We start from the raw sequence: 20,526 nt of genomic DNA, 5'->3' as shown, positions 1-20,526 counted from the left end.
ATACAGTGGTTCGTACCTACCAAAAGGGAAAAAGGAAGGAAAAATGATAAACTCATGCCAGGCTCATTGATGAGCTTGGGGAGCAAAGGCTATCCAGTGTGGTCCAATCCCACAGAAGTGATCGGGCTCAGAAGAGGATGCATTCCCTGAAAAGTTTTTAGTGTCGAAGCAGCACATTTCTGAGAAGATGAAAAACATAACGTGAGAATGTCTTCTATGCTATTTCTAATCAAAAGGTTTATGGGCCTGTTAGAGTGTGTATATTAAAATCAACATATAGTATGATAACCAATATATATATGAATTAATATTACATTCTTATTACAGCTATATAATAATATTAATCATTTATTCCAGAGACAGGTCTCAGAGCCCAGAGCTGTTCTACCAGTCCACACGGGCATATGAATAGACATAGCCAGCTCACAATACAATCTAATTAGCATTTGTATACATATAGCTAGCCTCACACATAGCCTAAACACAGGAAGGCTTAGAACAATAGCCCACAAGTTTCAACTGTGCATTAGTTTCAATTGACCAATAGGATATTCCCTCTTGAACACACCTTACAGGTGATGTGAGGATGGGGCTGTACAGAGATACACTTTTGCAAAAACACAGGCAGACACACACACTTGGAACAGAAGCAGCACAAGGAAGGAAAATAACGCACCCCTCAGCATTGGCACCCCCAAACAGGTCTGTTTATAACTGTGGTAACTTATCATTGACACTGTTTACAATTATAATTCCCACAATGAAAAAAAGCAGAGAACCCACATATTTTTTTTGTTTGTTTTGTTGGTACATAGGATGCCACTTGTACATAAGGCAATCCAGCGATGGCTGATTTAATTGTAATTCTCACAGTACTAGCAACAAAAATTTGTTTGTGTTCATTTTTGAATGGTTGCACATGATATTTAACAGTTTTTCTTTCCAAGAAGAGTATTGCACACGATATTTAACAGTTTTTCTTTCCAAGAAGAGTATTTTGCAGGACTGCAAGGATTATGAAGTCACACTGAACAGCGGGCTTTAAGAAATCCTGGCTTCAAGGTACTCTGTATTACCAAATCTGTTCTATTATAAACACACCCACACTTGGTACAATAGATCTCTTTATACTGTCATGGCTGCCTTACCATGAGACCCCACCATCCCCCACACATAACAGAAAGTACACAACCCACACATGCACATACATACACAAATAATTGTTTTCTCTGATAGATTGCAATCCACAAATTATTTCTAGTGTATTAATCTGCCGGAAGTGCAGGAGAACATTTATTCTCTAAAATATAATATGAGATATGGTAAGAACTTACCTTTGTTATCTCTATTTCTACGAAGTCCATAGGGTTCCACAGGATACCTTGGGGGTATAGGTGTGACGTCAGTCATCGGGCACCATAGAGTTAAGCTTTCAGCCTCCCAGGATGCACTAGGGTCCCCCTCCTATACCCCGCCCCCGAGCCAAGGTACCTCAGTTAGTTACAAAGCCATAGGCCGGAGGAGGAGAAGAGAGAGAAAGAAGATCTGGATACACACAAGAATCACACTCTCACCAGAGGGAGACGGGAAAACCGGTGACCAGACCAAAGCCCATCTGCAGCACAGGTGCGACAGGGCGGGAGTCCTGTGGAACTCTATGGACTTCGTAGAAATAGAGATAACAAAGGTAAGTTCTTACCATATCTCATATTTTCTAGTTCAGGGTCCATAGGGTATCCACAGGATACCTTGGGGATGTCCCAAAGCAGTATCCTTTAAGGGTGGGGACGCTCCTGTGCTGAAAGGAGAATCCGCCGCCCGAAGGAAGCATCCTGAGAGGCGAAGGTATCAAACCTGTAATACCTCACGAAGGTATGGACAGAAGACCACGTAGCAGCCTTGCAGATCTGGACTGCAGAGGCACCACGTCGAGCTGCCCACGAAGGACCCACAGACCTAGTGGAATGAGCCTTCAAAGAAGAAGGAACCGGCAGACCTTCATGAAGATAAGCTTCAGAAATAGCCATACGGATCCAGGCTGCCATAGTTTGCTTTGAAGCAGGCCAACCCTTTTTACGGAAGCCATAGAGAACAAACAAGGCGTCCGACTTCCTAAACGAAGAAGTGCGGTCAACATAAGTCCTTAAGGCCCGCACAACATCCAAAGTGGCCTCACCCACTGAAAGACCAGGTGAGTTAAAGGCCGGAACAACTATTTCCTCGTTAACATGAAACTGGGAAACAACTTTGGGAAGAGATTCAGGCCGAGTGCGGAGCACTGCCCTGTTCCCATGAAAAATCAAGAAAGGGGGTCTACAAGAAAGAGCCCCTAAATCAGAAACACGTCTGGCCGAAGCTATGGCCAGAAGGAAAACAGTCTTAGCTATTAGCCATTTAAGATCCACTGAGCCCAGTGGTTCAAACGGCGGTCCCTGGAGAGCCCTCAGGACCACAGCCAAATCCCAAGGCGCCACAGGTGGAACAAAGGGCGGCTGAATGCGGAGAACACCTTGCATAAAGGTGCGCACATCCGGGATTGTAGCAATCCGACGGTGAAACCAGACAGACAGGGCCGAAACCTGTACCTTCAAAGAAGCAAGGCGAAGCCCATGATCTAGTCCCGCTTGTAGGAAAGCGAGTATCCTAGACAGACGAAACTCCCGCGGTGCATAACCTCTCGGTCGACACCACTGGAAGAACGTATGCCACACGCGATGGTATATTCTCGCGGAAGACGGTTTCCGAGCTCGTAACATGGTACGCACAACAGAGCTGGAAAACCCCCTGGACCTCAACATGGCTGTCTCAACAGCCACGCCGTCAAAAACAGCCGAGTCAGGTCCGGGTGAAGACAAGGACCCTGAGACAGAAGGTCCGGTCGTAGCGGCAACCGCAGAGGACAGACCCTTCACGGACAGACCCTGAAGGTCTGAGAACCAGTGCCGTCTGGGCCACGCGGGAGCTATCAACAGGAGCGTCCCTCCTTCCTGTTTGAATTTACGGATTACCCGTGGAAGAAGGGAAACCGGAGGAAACAGGTATGCGAACCGGAACGTCCACCGGACGGACAGAGCATCCACCAGAGACGCCTCTTCGTCTCTTGTGCGAGACCCGTACACCGGCAACTTGTTGTTGTGCCGGGACGCCATGAGGTCGATCTCTGGAAGACCCCTCCTGTCCACCAGCAGTTGAAAAAGTCCGGGTGCAGGGACCATTCCCCTGGATGAACGTCCTGGCGACTTAGAAAGTCCGCCTCCCAATTTAGCACTCCCGGGATGAAGACAGCTGATATGGCCGGAAGTTTGCGCTCCGCCCATACCAGGATCCGAGACACCTCTACGAGAGCCGCCCAACTTCGGGTTCCTCCTTGCCTGTTTATGTAGGCCACGGTGGTAGCGTTGTCCGACTGGACCTGCACCGGGCGACCCTGGAGAATCCGATGTGCCTGCTGGAGAGCATTGAAGACCGCATGGAGTTCCAAGATATTTATTGGAATCTCCGCTTCTGTCGGCGTCCACCTGCCCTGGAACAAGTGTGGACCCGAAACTGCTCCCCAGCCCCGAAGACTGCCGTCCGTTGTCAACAGGACCCAATTTGGTACCCAGAACGGACGACCCTTGCTGAGATGGGTCGTCTGCAACCACCAGGCAAGGGACAGGCGAACCTCCGGGGTGAGCACTATCGTCTGGGACTTTAGAGACTGAGGCAGCCCGTTCCACTTGGACAGGATCAGGTGCTGCAGAGGTCTGGAGTGAAACTGGGCATATTCCACCATGTCGAACACCGACACCATGGAGCCCAGTAACCTCATCGCCGAGTGTAGAGACACCCGGCGGCTGTGCAGACAACTGCGCACCCTCGACTGTAAAGCAGAGATCTTTTCCCCTGTCACAAAGATCCTTTGCTGTCCCGAGTCCAATAAGGCTCCGAGGTGCAGAATCCGCCGAGACGGGATTAGAGTGGACTTCTGCCAGTTTATTAACCAGCCGTGCCGTTGCAGTAGCGCAATGGTAAGGTCCAAGTGGTGTAGAAGGAGCTCTGGAGATCCTGCTACTAATAAAAGGTCGTCCAAGTACGGCAACATGTGGACTCCCTGCAGCCGCAGAGAAGCCGTCATGACCGCCATCACCTTGGTGAACACACGCGGTGCTGTCGCCAGGCCAAAAGGTAATGCCCGAAACTGAAAGTGGTCGCTGCGGATTGCAAACCTGAGGAACTGTTGATGGCGCAAAAGAATAGGGACATGCAGGTAAGCGTCCTGTATGTCCAATGACACCATGTAGTCCCCAGTTTCCAGCGCCAGAATGATGGACCGTAGGGACTCCATCCGAAACTTCGGCACCCGCAAAGACTTGTTGAGAGCTTTGAGGTTGAGAATCGGACGATACGACCCATTGGGTTTCTGCACCAAAAAAAGATTTGATTAGAAACCCTGGCCCCTCTGGGAGAATGGAACAGGCACTATAACTCCAGCCTGGAGCATAGTGCGCAAGACCTTCCGCAGCTCCGTGGCCTTGTTCCGGTCTAACGGTAGACCCGTGGTGAAGAATCGAGCCGGGGGTCTGTGCCGGAAAGAGAGGGCGTACCCGTGGGAGACCACTTCGAGAACCCAAGTGTCTGTTGTGGTGACCGACCAACACCGGGCGAACTGCAGCAGGCGGCCTCCCACTTTGGGATCCCCCAAAGGGAGGCCCGGACCGTCAGGCCGCAGGCTTGTCATCTGGCTTAGGGGCCGGACGTCTGGTACTCCATGCCTGCTTCCGGGGCTTGGCCGATTTCTTGGGACCAGCCTGTCGAGGAAAAGACTGTGGTTTGGGCCTGCCCTGGGCCCTATAAGACCGAAAGGACGATGGTCCTGAACCAGAAGGAGCAGCGGCCGCCGGGAGACATGCCGATTTGGCTGCCGCCAGCGTGGCCACAATCTTGTCCAGATCCGGACCGAAGAAAACTTCTCCGTTAAAGGGCAACGCCTCCAAACCCTTTTTGGAATCAGCGTCCGCCTTACAGGATCGCAACCACAAGGTGCGACGAGCAGCCACCGCTGCTGAAGAAATTCGAGACACCAGGGTACTAATGTCTAAGGCCACCTCGTTGATATAAGTGGCCGAATCACGGAGATTACCAATCAACTCCGCCTGATCGGCCGGACAGTCGGAATCAAAAGACGCCTCTAATGAATCCGCCCAGCGCTCCATCGCTCTGGCAACCCAGCAAATGGCCATAGCCGGCCGCGCTGCCCCCCCCGCAAGGGAATAAGCGGACTTCAGGCAGATCTCCACCTTGCGGTCAGTAGCATCCTTAAGGGAGGACATGGATGGCATCGGCAATGTGGCACTACGGACAAGCCGGGTCACGTGAGAATCCACCTGTGGAGGGGATTCCCACTTAGCAAAATAATTATCCGCGAACGGATAAGCCACCGCCAGGCGCCTCTGCGGCTGGTATCGCTTGCCAGGCTGTTTCCACGCCTCCTCTAAATGGTCCACTAACTGACCCGAAAGAGGAAAGACTGTGGCGTCACCCTTCACATCCTTAAAAAAGGCATACTTGGATTTAGCCGCTGGGGGAACTTCGTCCTCAATCACCAAGGCTGTGCGGACTGCCCAAATAAGTTCAGGAATATACACCTTGGACCTAGCGTCAGCGTCCTTAGTATGGAGAGGTTCCTGATCGGAAGGATCCAGAATCTCCCCATCATCAGATGTCCCTTCGTCATCCTCATAAGGAGCCGACAGAGACGCCACCGGCCGTTTATGTGGCCGCATCACAGACTCCCCTTGCAACACATCCGACAAGTGCTGTACAGAACTCGTCAGGGAGTTAACCCACGCCGGCTCCTGAGAAACCGGGAGAGGGGAAATAGGGAGACTGCGGGGTACCACCAACTGTCTTGGGAAACCCTGCATGGGTGACGACACCACTGACTGCTGGGACAAACCCATCTGCGTAAATGCAGGCTGCGGAGCTAACTGGCCCACTAAGGTTGTTATCGCCTGAGCGAAACAAGCCCAGGGCGGCTCCTGTACCGATGCTGTAACCGTAATAGTCCGCACCATTGACAAACACTGCCGGCAGAGGCGCTCCGCGCTACCCTCCCCCTCCGCTAAAGGTACTTTACACGTAGTACACTGTAGCCGGAGAGGAAAATCACTTTCAGACATGATGGCACCAAGTATGTGACCCCTCTCACCAATTGTATTTTAAAGAGGCGAGAGACCACCCTGCAGCACCGCACCGCAAGGGCTTAGCAGAAAGAACAGGGACAGTAATAAAGCTGACAGGCAGAATAGCAGATACAGGCAGCAGCGCTAGCACAGTCACATACAATGCAAAGAAAAACAATTCCTGCACTAACCAGCGCTGATCACTCAACTACGCAGACACAGAGTCTGGTAGGATACAGCGCTGCATACACAGACCTGACCACAGCGGAGGAGAGGTATGCGGGGGGACCCAGACCACGATGCCTCCGTCCAGGCTTCCAGCAGCGTTCACCATGCATTCAGGAAGATGGCCGCCGAGGAGCAGAGAGGAGGCTGGCCTGGGGGAGGAGCGCTGCCACAGGGCCAGTCGGCAGTGTGCAGAGAGGGCTGTGTGCAGCGCGGGAGGCGCCGGCTGTGAGACAGGGAAGGCGCGCTCCCCTGGCATGCATTTAACCCCCGGGACGCCGCAGCGCTACCGCTTTGCTGCGATCCGCTGTCCCAGGGGGGTAGTGGAAGCGCAGGTTACATACCTGGCTCCACGCTGCAGCCAGTCCCCAGGGAGCCCCCTGCCTGGGGACTCTGGACCATGTAACAGCGGGGACCCACCGCGGGACCCCGCTGCTTACCTTGCTGTCCCCCTTGATTCCGGCCATGGTCCTAAACATCTGGGGTCACCGCTAGCTGTGACCCCAGATGCTCACCAGCATCCCCGGATCGGTACCGGCGTTCTGGTACCGGCGGGGGTGTAGGGAAGACAGCATGGACGTCAGGACTGACTGTCCATGCTGTACATCCAGATGTGCAGCCACAGCTGCATGCAGGAAAACTTCAGGGGCTCTTCTTAGCCCCCACTCCAACAGGTGCACCCGACTCCGGCCGGGCACCAAACTAAACTGAGGTGCCTTGGCTCGGGGGCGGGGTATAGGAGGGGGACCCTAGTGCATCCTGGGAGGCTGAAAGCTTAACTCTATGGTGCCCGATGACTGACGTCACACCTATACCCCCAAGGTATCCCGTGGATACCCTATGGACCCTGAAGTAGAAACATACAGTATATCATATATCCCCCCATACAAACATGCATGTACACTTCTCACATATACATTCACAAAATATATCACTCCATTTATTCTGTTTAATTCACCCTGCAGCATATCTGCAGTGAAACTTGTGCATTAAGGTCACACATTACACATTGGCACATGTACAGTGTATGTTTTAAAGTACTAGAGAATTCATAATTAATCGCAGCAAACCCAAATATGAATAATATATATTTTTTTAACAAATATTAATTTTCATATTTTTGAAGCAAATGAATGTAACTAGAAATTCATTTTAGTCATGGCAAAAGTATTTTACCTATTGAAATGCAATGTATTGCAGGTGGTTTCCAGATGTGTTGTGTTCTGATAATGTCACAAACATTACAATTGGCAAATTGTATGATGTTTGTTATGAATAAACATATTTTATACAGGAGCTGGAATTAAGCACCAATGTGAATTATGATTTGCATTTATTACCTTCTGTTGTTCTCAATGTCTGTTTGCGAACAAAAGGGGGGGTTTACACAATCTCGGAAAACAGGGATCTGTGTAATATAGAGCATTACTAAACACACACATGGCTGCAATACAGAAGTTTTGAGGTTTATTTGTGCTGTACACATGATCTTGGTTTTCTGTGTATAGTTTGTATGTACTCATCTGTGTGCAGTTTGTACGTGCTGCATATGAAAATTTTCTGTGTGCAGTTTGTATGTACAAAATTGTCTGTGTGTAGTCTGTATGTACTTCTGAAAAATCCTTGCAATACAGCAGTTGATAGACTTGTTCTAGGTTAAGAAATTCAATTCTGAGTAAGTTATAACATGTGGTGTGTTAGTACTGTATTATTTCATCGCATGTAAATCACATATAATCTTGCAGCTATAACTGAGTATGATTTGAAGGTTTGCGTAATATGATTAATACATTATGTTTAAGATAATCAGGGAACTTGATGTATTTTGTCAAGGAATATTAGGGCGGTTATTGGCCCTGTGAAAGCTTGCATGTTTAGCTCATATGAAGCTTTGGTCACTATACATATAGAAAGCATAGTGATGACGAACCGGTGTCTGTGGTACAGGACAGGGAATGAAAGAAAACTGTATGGACAGGTTAGCAAGGTTCAAAGAGATATAAGATCCTTATGAATATCTGAGATGTCACTGGTATTTTTGACCTAATCAATAATAGCGGTAAAGCAATTATTGTTTTTTATGTAAGGCATTCTGTTATTTTAATTCTAACCCTTACTTCCTACAGAGGCATGTCTTTGAAAGTAGTCTAAGCGGGTATAGCATTAACGACGCGATAAGAATTTCAAGAGTTCAAGAGGGCGTGAGTTGGCTACTCTCGCTTGTTTATCTCAGATCTGTAAGATAAATTTACAATCTTGTAAGGATTGAGGACTTAATTTCCACCAATACAGACAGGAAAAAGTAATACACCAGCAGTGTTAGACTGAAACGGTGGGGCCCACCGGAGATTGATTATCTGTCAAGCACAGTCTGTACGGTGGTGAATATCCGTATTTCCGGTCCACTGGTGTCAATCAGAACTTTGCTCCAGATTACAGAAGTAAAAAGTCCATAAAAGGTACGTTGTAAATACTGTATTTGCAGTTCAAATAGTGGTAAGTTCCATCTAGGAGGTAAGCCAAATGTGCAGTTCCAACACTTTATACATTTATACATACTTCATCTGGGAAGTTGCTTGTCTGTGTACAGTTGTTTAAATATGAGTTGCAGTTGTGTGTGACAATATTATATATAAGGAAATCACTGTAGATATACAAGAAATTTCCTAGACAAAATTTGACTGTAGGCAAACGAAAATTGTTACACCGCTGCACTCACAGAACCAAAAGCAGCCAGCAAGAGCTCAGCTGGCTAGAGTTGAAATACGAGACCCACTTGCAGCATCTTCCTTGAATGTCCGTGATGTAGATATTCCAGCAAGCCTCCATCTCCTGGTTCACTCACATCCACAAAAACACAAGCACCGAACCAGAAAAAAGAATTTGAAAGACTGAAATAGGAATATCCTATACAAGTAATTGTTTAGAACACCATATATTCTTTATGCCACCGCAAATACTTCATTATTTTATATATTGTTTTATTGATAACTTTATGCTAAATTGTGATTGTGTAGAATATTGTGTATCTTATTGCTGAATTTAATTTGTACATGATTACTATACTAGAATTTTTACACATATCTAGATTTTAAAAGTAGTAAATGCTATTATTAGAAAATCACCCATACAAAATACTGGAATTCAACATCTTTATAGAACTTGTTGTGCCCAGGTACACTAGAACTGATCCTGTATAACAGTGGTTCCCAACTCCAGTCCTCCAAGCACTCTCAACAGGTAATGTGTTAAAGATTTCTGTCTGTGAAAACAGGTGGGAAAATTACTGACTAGGCAAAATAGATTAACTCACCTGTGCATGATTAAAGATAACAATCATGACCTGTTGGGGGTACTTGAGGACTGGAATTGGGAAACACTGCTCTATAACAATAAAAGTGTAACTTGAAAAAAAAAAAAGATTCGCTGATAAGTGGCAGCATAAGTCCTAGGGCCTGATTTAGAGGTGAACGCAGTTCCGATGTTTGAGCAATTATTTGCTACTGCGTATGCGCGAACAATCCTGAAAACTCCTATGGCGCATTCGTCAACCTTAGAGTATGGCTCCTTTCCCTGTTCGTATGTAGTCACAGGCATTACAAAATACTATTGGAGTTCCTGGGTGGTGACCTGAAGTGAGTGTGCAAAAAGGATTGACCCGGGCATGTCAGTGAACGCAGCTGCGTTCCCAGACGCAGAGCCGCCATGTTCAGAGAAATTTCAGGAGACACTGCGTCTGCCATAGGCTGTTGCAATTGTTGATGGGGAACAAGATGGTGCGCCAATGGTGGAGTGTTTGGAACCACCGGCAGAGATGCACCATCCATGGGCCTTGAAAGTGGACGTCTCGGGGCTTGCACATTCCACAACACACTAGTACACAACTGGAAGACTGAAACTAGCACTTACATATTAATATAGCTGCGACTCCATAAAAATTTGAAACTTAGCGGCATTAGCGTCCACCTCTGAAAAGGTCCATAGTGAGCGCTGCTCACAACACACATTGCAACAAAAGCCAATTAATCTTGTGGTATATTTTTTGGAGCATGGGACAAATCCACACAAACAAGGCCCACAGACAGTCCTTGGCTGGAATGGAACCAATGACCCCAGATCTGTGAGGCATCAATACTAACCATTGTGCTGCCTTAATGCCAACAATGGCATCATTCAGTCAATGAAATTCACCCAATAAATGTACTGAAGTTTATCTAGACAAGAAAATATAAAGAAAAATCTCTGCAGTACAGAGACTGATCCATATATAAGTATAACGTACTAATGACAGTCTCAAACTGGCAATTAAAACAGATGTGATCAGGAAAGTTCAGATCACTATGTGATACAATATTCTCTACATTAAAGATTAACAAAATAACATTCTATTTCTATTCTGTTTTATTCTGAACAGTGCAGGACTGAATTTAGTTAAGTTGACTTATACTGTCCTCCCAACCCTAACCCTCATGGTGTACTTACATAGCGCTTGGTTTGGCAGAAAGGATAATAAGTATCATTATTACTTTTATAAGGGAATGGCTCAGCTGTCCAGTGTCTCTTTTACTAGTACTGTTGCTGAGGATCAAAAACTCCAAACAAACTACATACTGAACTAGAGTCTGCCAGAAAGTGGTGGTAAGTAGGCAGTGACTGCTGGGTTTCCACCACTGCTTCCAGGTTACAGTCTGCAGGACTAGGCTAACATTTTATCGATTACTGTATTTCTTTTAACAATGCATTAATCTCCAGGAGCTCTACAACAAAAGTTAAAGGATTTCATCTTGTTTTACATAAAAATGCATAATTAAATGATCTGAAAATCTGACATCGGGCAGATTTTGGGTTACAGAAAAAGTCTGTAATGTAAGTTTTAATTGTTTTTAAGCAAGTTTTCAAAAAAATATATGGGGAAAAAACACTTGTAACATCTATCTGCAAGTTCATTCCCCATCTATACAACCAGAAAAATCACCTGAAAAATAAAATTTCATTATTGGCAAAATTCTGCTATTTAAATGCCTGCAAGTGCATGATAATTCATTGAGAGTGGTATACAAGAGGTTCTGAGGCACTGTGTCCAGCCATTTTTACCTTAAAAATATATTATTTCCCTACTTTTCACCTACTGAGGAGCTGCAAACTGAAACTCATGTTAACTCTACATTACTAATTCTTATCACCTAGTGTTCTAATGGCAGATTCATTAATGAAAGTTACCACTGGGCCTCTCTATATACTTAAATGTACATGTTTTTATGATAACATACCAATAAGCAGGAGATAAGAATAATTTCCTACAGTTATTTCCCCTCTCAGGATGTTATTTTGACAGTCGACAGTGACCAGGTCCGAATTCATGTTCTGTTGAAATAAGAAAAAAACGAACACTTTTTTCAACAAAAATTCATACAGCTTTAATAACTACCAATTTTAAGGAGTAAATTTACTAAGAATCGAATCTGATCAAGTTTTTTTTTTCAACTCGATTTGTATCGCCGAAATAGGTGATTTGATGCTTCTGAAACTCACAGAAATTACTAAGAAGTGAGTTTAGCTGTGACCGAGTTGGCAAATGATGAAGCAGATCGAGATATCTCCCCCGAGTAGCAAGTTTAGATAGGGATTACTCACCCGAGATTGCAGAGTTTTCTCTCTGCCAAACTCTCCAGAACAAGCAGCCTGCACAAATCAGTGAGATATGTGAAGGCTGTTTGTGTGCTATACCTGTAAAAAAAGGTTAATATTTAAAAAAATAAAATGACACAGGGCCCCCTCTAAAAGCATAACCAGCCCCAGGCTGCTTAGCCAGTCCTGGTTTTTAAAAATACAGGGAAAAAAAGGTCACCCCGTATTTTAGCAACCAGCACTGGGCTGCTGAGCCTGTCCCGGTTTTAAAAATAGGTGGGGGGGAATTGCGTAGGGGTCCCCCTATTTTTAAAACCAGCACCGGACTCAAATCCGGCCGAGGTGTGATGCCACAGTCAGAGAACCCTATCACCGGGTCATCCCAGCCAAAGCTTTATCACCCCAAGCCGGTCAGCCCAAGCTGGGGATCTCAGGAGAGGTGGGGACCACCCCAATAAAGGGGTCCATCCTCTCCCGAGAACCCCAGGCTTAGTCTGAAGCCTGGGGCTCTTCCCTGCACCCCTGGGCTGTGGATACGTGGGTAATAGTAGTGAAAATAGATGTCAACTATTGTATTTTACAGTGTAACTACAGGTGCCAGCATGCCAGCCCTTTGGCACTTGTGGTACTACAAGTGCCAGCAGGCTGCCGGCACCCGTACCCCCAGTGTAAAATAAATAGTTAAATAACCACAACCCTGGCACACCGTGTCAAGCATAACTTTATTACATACACCTACATATCCCACTGAAACATATTTACCTGCTGCCAGGTGATCGGTCCACTTGTCCATGTAGATATCCAATAGGAGTACTTGGAAAAAAGATCACCCCCGTACCCACAACCCAGGGGTGCGGTGAAAAGCCCTGGGCTTCAAACAAAGCCTGGGGTGCTCGGAGAGAGAGGGGAACCACTTCATTGGGGGTACCCACCTCCTCTGAGATCCCCTGCTTGGGCTAACTGGCTTGGGGTGATGCTTTGGCTGGGGTGACCTGGAGATAGGGTTCCCTGGCTGTGGCATTACAAACCCAGCCGAATTTGAGTCAAGTGCTGGTTTTAAAAATAGGGGGTACCGTACGCAATTTTTTACCCCCCTATTTTTAAAACCAGGACAGGGTCAGCAGCCCTTTGCTGGTTCCTAAAATACGGGGTAACCCTGATCTGTGTATGTCTCAAACTCGCAGATCAGGAGGTGGTCTATTTGAAACTTCAATTTAGCTGAGAGTTTGCTAAAATTACACCCGAGATTGTAATCTCTTATTAGTAAATTCCAGAGTTACATCTTTTTACATGAAAAGTACTTCCGAGTTTGGCCGATGGCGAGTTTATTCGAGTTTTCAATCTCACCCGAGTTTGTCTTTAGTACAGTTGCGGGTTGAAAAAAATGCATAAACTCACCCGAGATTGCAATCTCAATCAAACTAGATTCTTAGTAAATTTACCCCTACTGTAAGTTTTTTAAGCTCTGAACCAGGCCAATAGTATCAGCAAATACTGTATGCCACAGATCCGAAGGGAAATAACTGGAAGAACTGAAACTGTAAATGGATCTCTGTTTTTTGCTGAAATGCATTCAATTGGAACATTTGCCCGTGGCTGGTGCTATTTATTTCCTATAAAGTATAGCTGTCAAGATTGCATGTGCATGTATGTATATATTTATTATTTATTAACAGTTTCTTATATAGCGCAGCATATTCCGTTGCGCTTTACAATTGTAAGCTTTAATAGAACAAAACTGGGTAATAACATACAGATATATAGGTAGGAAGGCCCTGCTCGCAAGCTTACAATCTATAGGATATATATATATATATTTTAGGGATGTGCGCCAACCCCCATATTTTGGTTTTGGATCTGTATGTCCTTCAAGGTTTTGGATTTGGATTTGGTTTTACAAAACCACCCTTGCATGTTTTGGTTTTGGATCTGTATTTTTTCTAAAAACAATCATAAAAACAGCTGAAATCACATAATTTGGGCCTGTTTTTGTTCCTATAGTATTATTAACCTCAATAACATTTATTTCCAGTCATTTCCAGTCAATTTTGCTCACCTCACAGCTCACAATATTGATTTCATCCAGTTTAGGCCAAAAGGTTGCATCGAGCTAGCTGGCTGACTAAGCTAAGCGACGGCAATAACATGTGGCAGTTCAGCTTCCAACATAGCACAGAGTGGTGTTGCGGTGGTAGACAGGATGGCAGTTTAATAAACTATAAGACCCCATAGGAAGTTTAAAAAGCAAGAATGTTTTCATTAATCAAGAACTAGGTCAGAGGCCCGAGGGAGTTGGAGTATGTATGTAGTTGAAGGTAGGGAAAATAAGGTTTGATTAGTTGTAAATTTCATTTTTTGATTCCGAAGCAAATTTATGAGGCAGGGGAGACATTTACAAAAAATATTTAAATCAATCACATCAGTCCTTGTCCTAGAAGAATACTTGAGCGCTATGTCTGCTGTTGCTGAGACTAAATCTTCATCCCAGAAGGGGACCAGGAAGACTACTAGTAGTAGTTTAAAAAAACAACAACTGACTGTTAAACAATCCTTTGCAAGGGGGAGCAAGAATGACAGCAGTCACCCAGTTGCACAGCGGATTACTGTCCCCATAACATCTATGCTGGTATTAGATGTGTGTCCAATATCTGCCAATAATGCAGTGGGTTTTAGGTAGTTAATTGAGGTCCTGTGTCCCCTCTACCAAATCCCATCTAGATTCCACTTCACTGGAAAAGCAATTCCCAGCCTGTACAGGGACGTTAAAAAAAACGTAATTAGTGTCCCACAATATGCTGTTGTACCCACTGTCCACTTAACCACAGATATGTGGATAAGCAGCACAGAGCAAACAAGATTACATGACTGTGTGCGTGTATTGCCTTTAGCGACAATAGCAGCAGCAGCATATAAGAAACAGCAGCTCATTCAGAGGCAGGCTACTCTATGTATCACCGGTTTCACTAAGAGGCATACCGCTGACAACCTTTTAGAAAAACCTAGGCAAGTCATTGCAAAATGGCTTACCTTGCATGGACTCTCCTCAGGATTTATGATTTCTGACAACGCCACCAATATTGTGAGAGCCTTAAAGCTGGGTGAATTCCAACACGTCCTGTTTTTCTCACGCAAACAACTTGGTGGTGCAAAGTTTCTTTTTTTAAATGACAGGGCCATGCTCTCTGAGACCCGCAAAATTTCTGGACATTTTCGCCATTCAGCAGATGCATTTAGAAGATTGCAGCGCCTGCAAGAAATGTTGAATTTGCCCAGCCACCAGCTGAAGCAAGAGGTAGTTACAAGGTGGAACTCCTCCCTATATATGCTTCAGCAGATGGAGGAACAGCAAAAAGCCATCCAAAGCTACACAGCGATCTATGACATAGGAAGAGGAGGGGGAATGTACCTTACTCAAGCTCAGTGGAAAATACTTTCCATGTTGTGCAAAGTGCTGAAACCATTCGAAGTAGTCACCTTTGAAGTGAGTTCAGATACTGCCAGCTTACGTCAGGTCATTCCCCTAATTGGAATGTTGGAAAAGCAACTTCAAAAACTGAAGGAGGAGATGGAATGAAGCGATTCTGCAAAGTACATTGGACTTGTAAATCAAGTCCTTTATTCGATTCACCAGTATCCAAGGGTTGTCAAGACCTTCCAATCGGATCAATACATTTTGGCGACCGTACTGGATCCTAGGTTTAAGTCATACATCGTGTCTTTCTTCCCAACGGACACAGATCTGAAGAGATGCAAAGACCTGTTGGTAAGCAAATTGTCAGCTAAAGTGGCACGTGATGCAGCGATGGCTCCTTCAGTTTCTCCAGCAAGTGCGGCTACCGAGGAAAAACATAACTTTCCTAAAAGACCCACTGGTGATGCAGATGAGTCAACATAACCAAGTTTTGACATCTGGTCGGGTCTAAAAGAATTGCTTACAATTAAATTAATGAGACCTCTACCGTGGCTCCATCTGATATGTTCACCATTCAAAGAATGGTTGAGGAATATTTTTAATAGGCATGTCAGACCCCTTAAAAAGTGGGAGGCACATATAGAAACCGTTGTAATTCCTACACCGTTCACCTCATTTGGATGTAATTACCCTCAAATTAAATCTGAAAGTCTGCAGTTAAAGCACATCTTGTTTGTTTCATTTCAAAGCCATTGTGGTGGTGAATAGAGGCCAAAATATGAAAATTCTGTCAATGTCCCAATATTTACGCACCTGACTGTATATACTGCACCTTATATCAATTTTTCTGTTGCATATACCTTAAAGAGCACTTAAACTGCTGCTAATATTTTATTTTTGCCAGCCACTGCAACTTTTAACAGTGTCTACAGAGTGTTTATGCCAAAGGAGTTCTGAATTGCAGCAAAATATTTTAATTGTTATTTATTTATATATATATACACACACAAAATGTATTTATTTATTTTTATTTATATATATATATATATATATATATATATATTTTAGCAGAACAATAATAGGAGAATAAGTGTGCATATATACTTTGTTTTATATCCAAAGAGCTATAAATGGTATAAAAACATTGTGTGGAATAAGTAAGGGGGTGTCCAGTAAGTTTACATATAGAGAATTTAACATATGACTCTATTTGAAGTTTTGAACACAAAAATGGCCTAATTTGAATTTATTTTTACTGTCATAATTTATTGCATTTTTTTGTCTTAATGATTGGTGTAGGTTGCCAACTGATGTCTTGGAAGTGATTTATTAGCTGATAGTTAAAAGGAAATAAATACATATATTTTAATGTTTGCTACCACTTCCTTATTTCTTTTTTGGTATATACAAGTTATTTATATTATGTTTTTATACAATAAAGTACCGATCACTTACAAAATTGACTACTGGTGGTAATTAAGTATTTTGAAAATCCCCATTCCATTTACTTATATATATACTTTAATCTTTACTAATAACTGAATATTATTCTGAGATACATTTTAATATACTGAAGTCACCTTGTGTGATATAACCCTTGGGGTAGGTGTACATGCATGCCATCTACATCTATTATCTTTATCATAGTGTTCACTCTAGCTCCGGCGGCAGGCAGGGGGTCGGAGCCAGAGAGGGCACCTTTGTGCGCTCGCGCCCAAAAAGGGGGCGTGGTCATTGAAAAGGGGGCGTGTCTATAAGACGCATCCCCTTTTCGTCACTCTTGGGGGCGTGCCCGGCACCTACGGACACGCCGGGCAGCCCCCAAAGTCCTGCAGACAGGGAGAATAGATGCCGGGCGCATGCGTCCGGAGTCTATTCTCCGGCGGTGATCGGGTCAGCGCACATTTCTCCACCCGCGGGACACTGCGACCTGCGGGTGAAGACGGCACCCGCAGGCTGTGAGGGCAGGGCGCTTTTTGCCCTCCTTATGGAGGGCAGGGTGCTTTTTGCCCTCCAGAAGGAGGGCAGGGTGCCGCACCCTGCTAAAACAGCCTAGCGGGAACGCTATATCATGGTTTTTCCTAAATGTTCAGAAAGATCCATTGTTATAGACCCCATTTCACTCCGGTTGCTATGTATGAGTAAAAGCACACTGCATACATGCCCTTTCATATTTACTCCATCTCTTCTAAAACTCTTAGGGTATATTTACTAAAGTGAGAGTTTTTAGAAGTGGAGATGTTGGCCATAGCAACCAATCAGATTCTAGCTATTATCTTCTAGAATGTGCTAGTTAAATGTTAAGTAGAATCTGATTAGTTGCTATGGGCAACATCTCACTTTAGTAAATATACTCCTTACTGTATACAATGTCATACCTTTTGTTTGGTGTAGATGACCATACTAACTGTAGAATCTGTTTGGAACCAGTCATACCTGCATAAGTAAAAACAAAATCAAATCAGAGGTGTTTAGAGATTAAAGAATAACATCTGAAAAACAAAGTCTATAAAAAAGTAGGGCAGGTGAGGCAATCATACTAACAAGCTCTGTTTCCAGTAAATGTAATAAAATCTAAACCACTAGTTTCACCTGCTATATGTACTGTACAATGCAAAATCACAGCACTCAGGGAGTTCCAAAAGTTCTACCCCCCACCACCAAAAAAAAAAAGGGATACATGCAACATGTCAACAGAGACAATACATCACCATAGTAATGAATAAACAATATTCGTTACTATGGTGATGTATTGGGGTCTTGTAGTGATGACGCGCTTGTTTTCTGACGTCATCGGGGTGCGCTGTCAGCCGCCTCGTGTGATCCGGCTGGCACGCTTCACGCACATTGGGCAGAGGGTGTTATTTAAGGTAAGATGCTTTTTTGTATGTTTGTATGGTAGAAGATAGTACTGAAACGTTCTTATTACTCCTGGGCTCCGTGTGTTTTTCTTTTAGGGGAGTGCCGCACCATCAGCCTCGTATTTACCCCTTTGTGAGGGCACCCCTGCAGGATTTCACTCATTATCGGTAGTGCCGGACCCTGGTATATTTTATATATATATATATATATATATATATATATATATATATGATTTTCACAAAGTGTGTGTACAGTTCTATACATTAATATTATTAAACATGAATAACAGGTGTTAAGAACTCTCATTAAATGTTTAAAATGAATGAGGTATAAGTTTATGTTACTATTTTTGAAATCTAGTTTAAGATAAATATAATTTCCTCTTTAATCGTCCATGGCAGCCTTTACAATAGATAGTTTCCCTTCTAGATTAGTTAGAGACAGGTCATATGTAATTCAGCCTCCCTATCTTCCTCTGTGTATTCTCCTGTCTCTGGCAAAAGGTCTATCAGGTAGTGTTTTATTGTAGTTTACAGTGCAGGGGGCTTACATTCCCTTGGGTCCTAGCAACACACCATCTAATGCTTCTAGCTGGGTACACCAGTCTGCTACCTCAGTATGTGGTGCAAGTAATTTGAATTTGGCATTTGGTGTTCGGACCTAGATAGGTCACAAGGAGCTCTGCACTAGCCTATAGCCTTGTCTGCCTTGAGGAACATTTTGCCACAGCTGACAGCTGAAAGTAGAGTGGAGCTAAGTGAAAAATGTAATTGTGGGGGTTGTGATAAATCTTTAACAAAGGAGCCATGAGAAGTTTTTTTTTTTTTTTTATACAACATGTAGTTCTCTACCCAAGGAAGGGGGGAACTTAACAGCACTGAGGCTAAGGATAACCAGCAAGATTAATTTAGTTTAATGTAATATAACTTGTAAGCACTGTTAACAAAATAACAATATTTGGTCTCTGTAGTCATGCTGTGGATGGGAGAATGACTTCAAACAAGTTCGAACTGGCCAGGCATTGGACCCGGGTTATCCCCAGAGGGCACTCTGGCTCACAGCTCCTCCCACAGGACACAGCAGCCAGTGGCTGATGGGGCTGCAATGGAAAGCCACATTCATGCACAACCATAACTACAAAAGACAAAGATGATATTCATATCCTAGCAGGGAGAAATCTCACATTCCAAGAGATGAGTGAGTCCAGTCTGCCTGATTTAGAGCAGGAATGTGGGGGACAGAAAGTGTGACAGACTGCAGCTGCAGAATGATGTTTTATGTAGTAGCACCTCCCTCAGACACATGATCCTTCTTCCCTAATAACCATGCCTCCTCTGACACAAACTATGCAAGAGGAGACCAGTGCATCATCTACATGGTTAGACTGTATACTATCACCCACAGTGCTTTCTAGTGCCTTCCTAAAAATCAACACATGGACTAGACTTCTAAATAATGTCTGTGTGAGAGATAAGCTGGTGAGCTGAGGGACATGTGAAGGAGAAGCTCAAGGGCAGATGGGTATGTGAGTGAGAAGCTTGGGGGCATGTGAAGAACAATCTGTGGTGGAGGGGGCATGTAGTTTAGAAGCTGGAGGGCAGAGAGGCATGTGAGTGAGAAGCTGGCAGGTTGAAGGGTATGTGAGTGATAAGCTTGGAGGCATGTGAAAAACAATTTGCTGTGGAAGGTGCATGTAATTTAAAAGCTGGAGGGCAAAGGGGCATATGAGTGAGAAGCTGGCCGGTAGAGCGGCATGTGAGTGAGTAGCTGGCGGGCAGAAGAGCATATAAGTGAGAAGACAGCTGGAATGTGGGGCACACAGGTGGGCATGCAGGGATTAGCATGCTGCGGAGGAAACATGTAAGGAAAAACCTGGTGGACATTATCATGCTTACGTTAATTTTTCCTCTTTGATTGTAAAAGACAAAAGCAAATCATGTAGCTTAAAGGTTTTGCTTTCCAAAAACCAACTTAGACTCCGCCATCTAGAAGTTCTGCCCCACACTGGGGCCTGGATCAGATATTCAATACATTAAAAAAACATCTGGCCTTATGAGCCAGGAGGAGGTAATAGTTATTTTTTAAGTCAGTACTGGGGAAAGGAGGGGGTGGAAACTTTGCCTTTCTGACCCTCTGGTGGCTGGCCACACCCCTCTAAAGTGGCTGGCCACACCCCCCCTCCCCCCCCCTTAAGTGGGTCCCTACCAGTGCACTAAGCCTGTTGGCCCTTCATGT

At 44.6% G+C, this 20,526-nt stretch overlaps 1 protein-coding gene across 3 annotated transcripts in view; it reads right to left on the bottom strand.

The window, feature by feature from the left end:
- The window catches only part of CYB5R4 (cytochrome b5 reductase 4), a 217,597-nt gene that overhangs the window by 81,247 nt on the left and 115,824 nt on the right, over positions 1–20,526 (bottom strand). For all 3 annotated transcript variants that reach the window (XM_088470543.1, XM_088470545.1, XM_088470555.1), the window contains 2 exons: positions 17,808–17,865; positions 11,660–11,753 (listed from right to left, as the gene is read on the bottom strand). In XM_088470543.1, coding sequence (XP_088326669.1) covers positions 11,660–11,753; positions 17,808–17,865 — 152 coding nt within the window. The remainder of the gene's footprint in view (positions 1–11,659; positions 11,754–17,807; positions 17,866–20,526) is intronic.

The sequence above is a fragment of the Taudactylus pleione genome, unplaced genomic scaffold (genome assembly GCF_031769625.1).
Source record: "Taudactylus pleione unplaced genomic scaffold, aTauple2 ptg000015l, whole genome shotgun sequence".
Taxonomy (NCBI): Eukaryota; Metazoa; Chordata; class Amphibia; order Anura; family Myobatrachidae; genus Taudactylus; species Taudactylus pleione.
The sequence above is the reverse complement of the archived record's forward strand: the minus strand, read 5'-3'. Positions and strand labels throughout refer to the sequence as shown.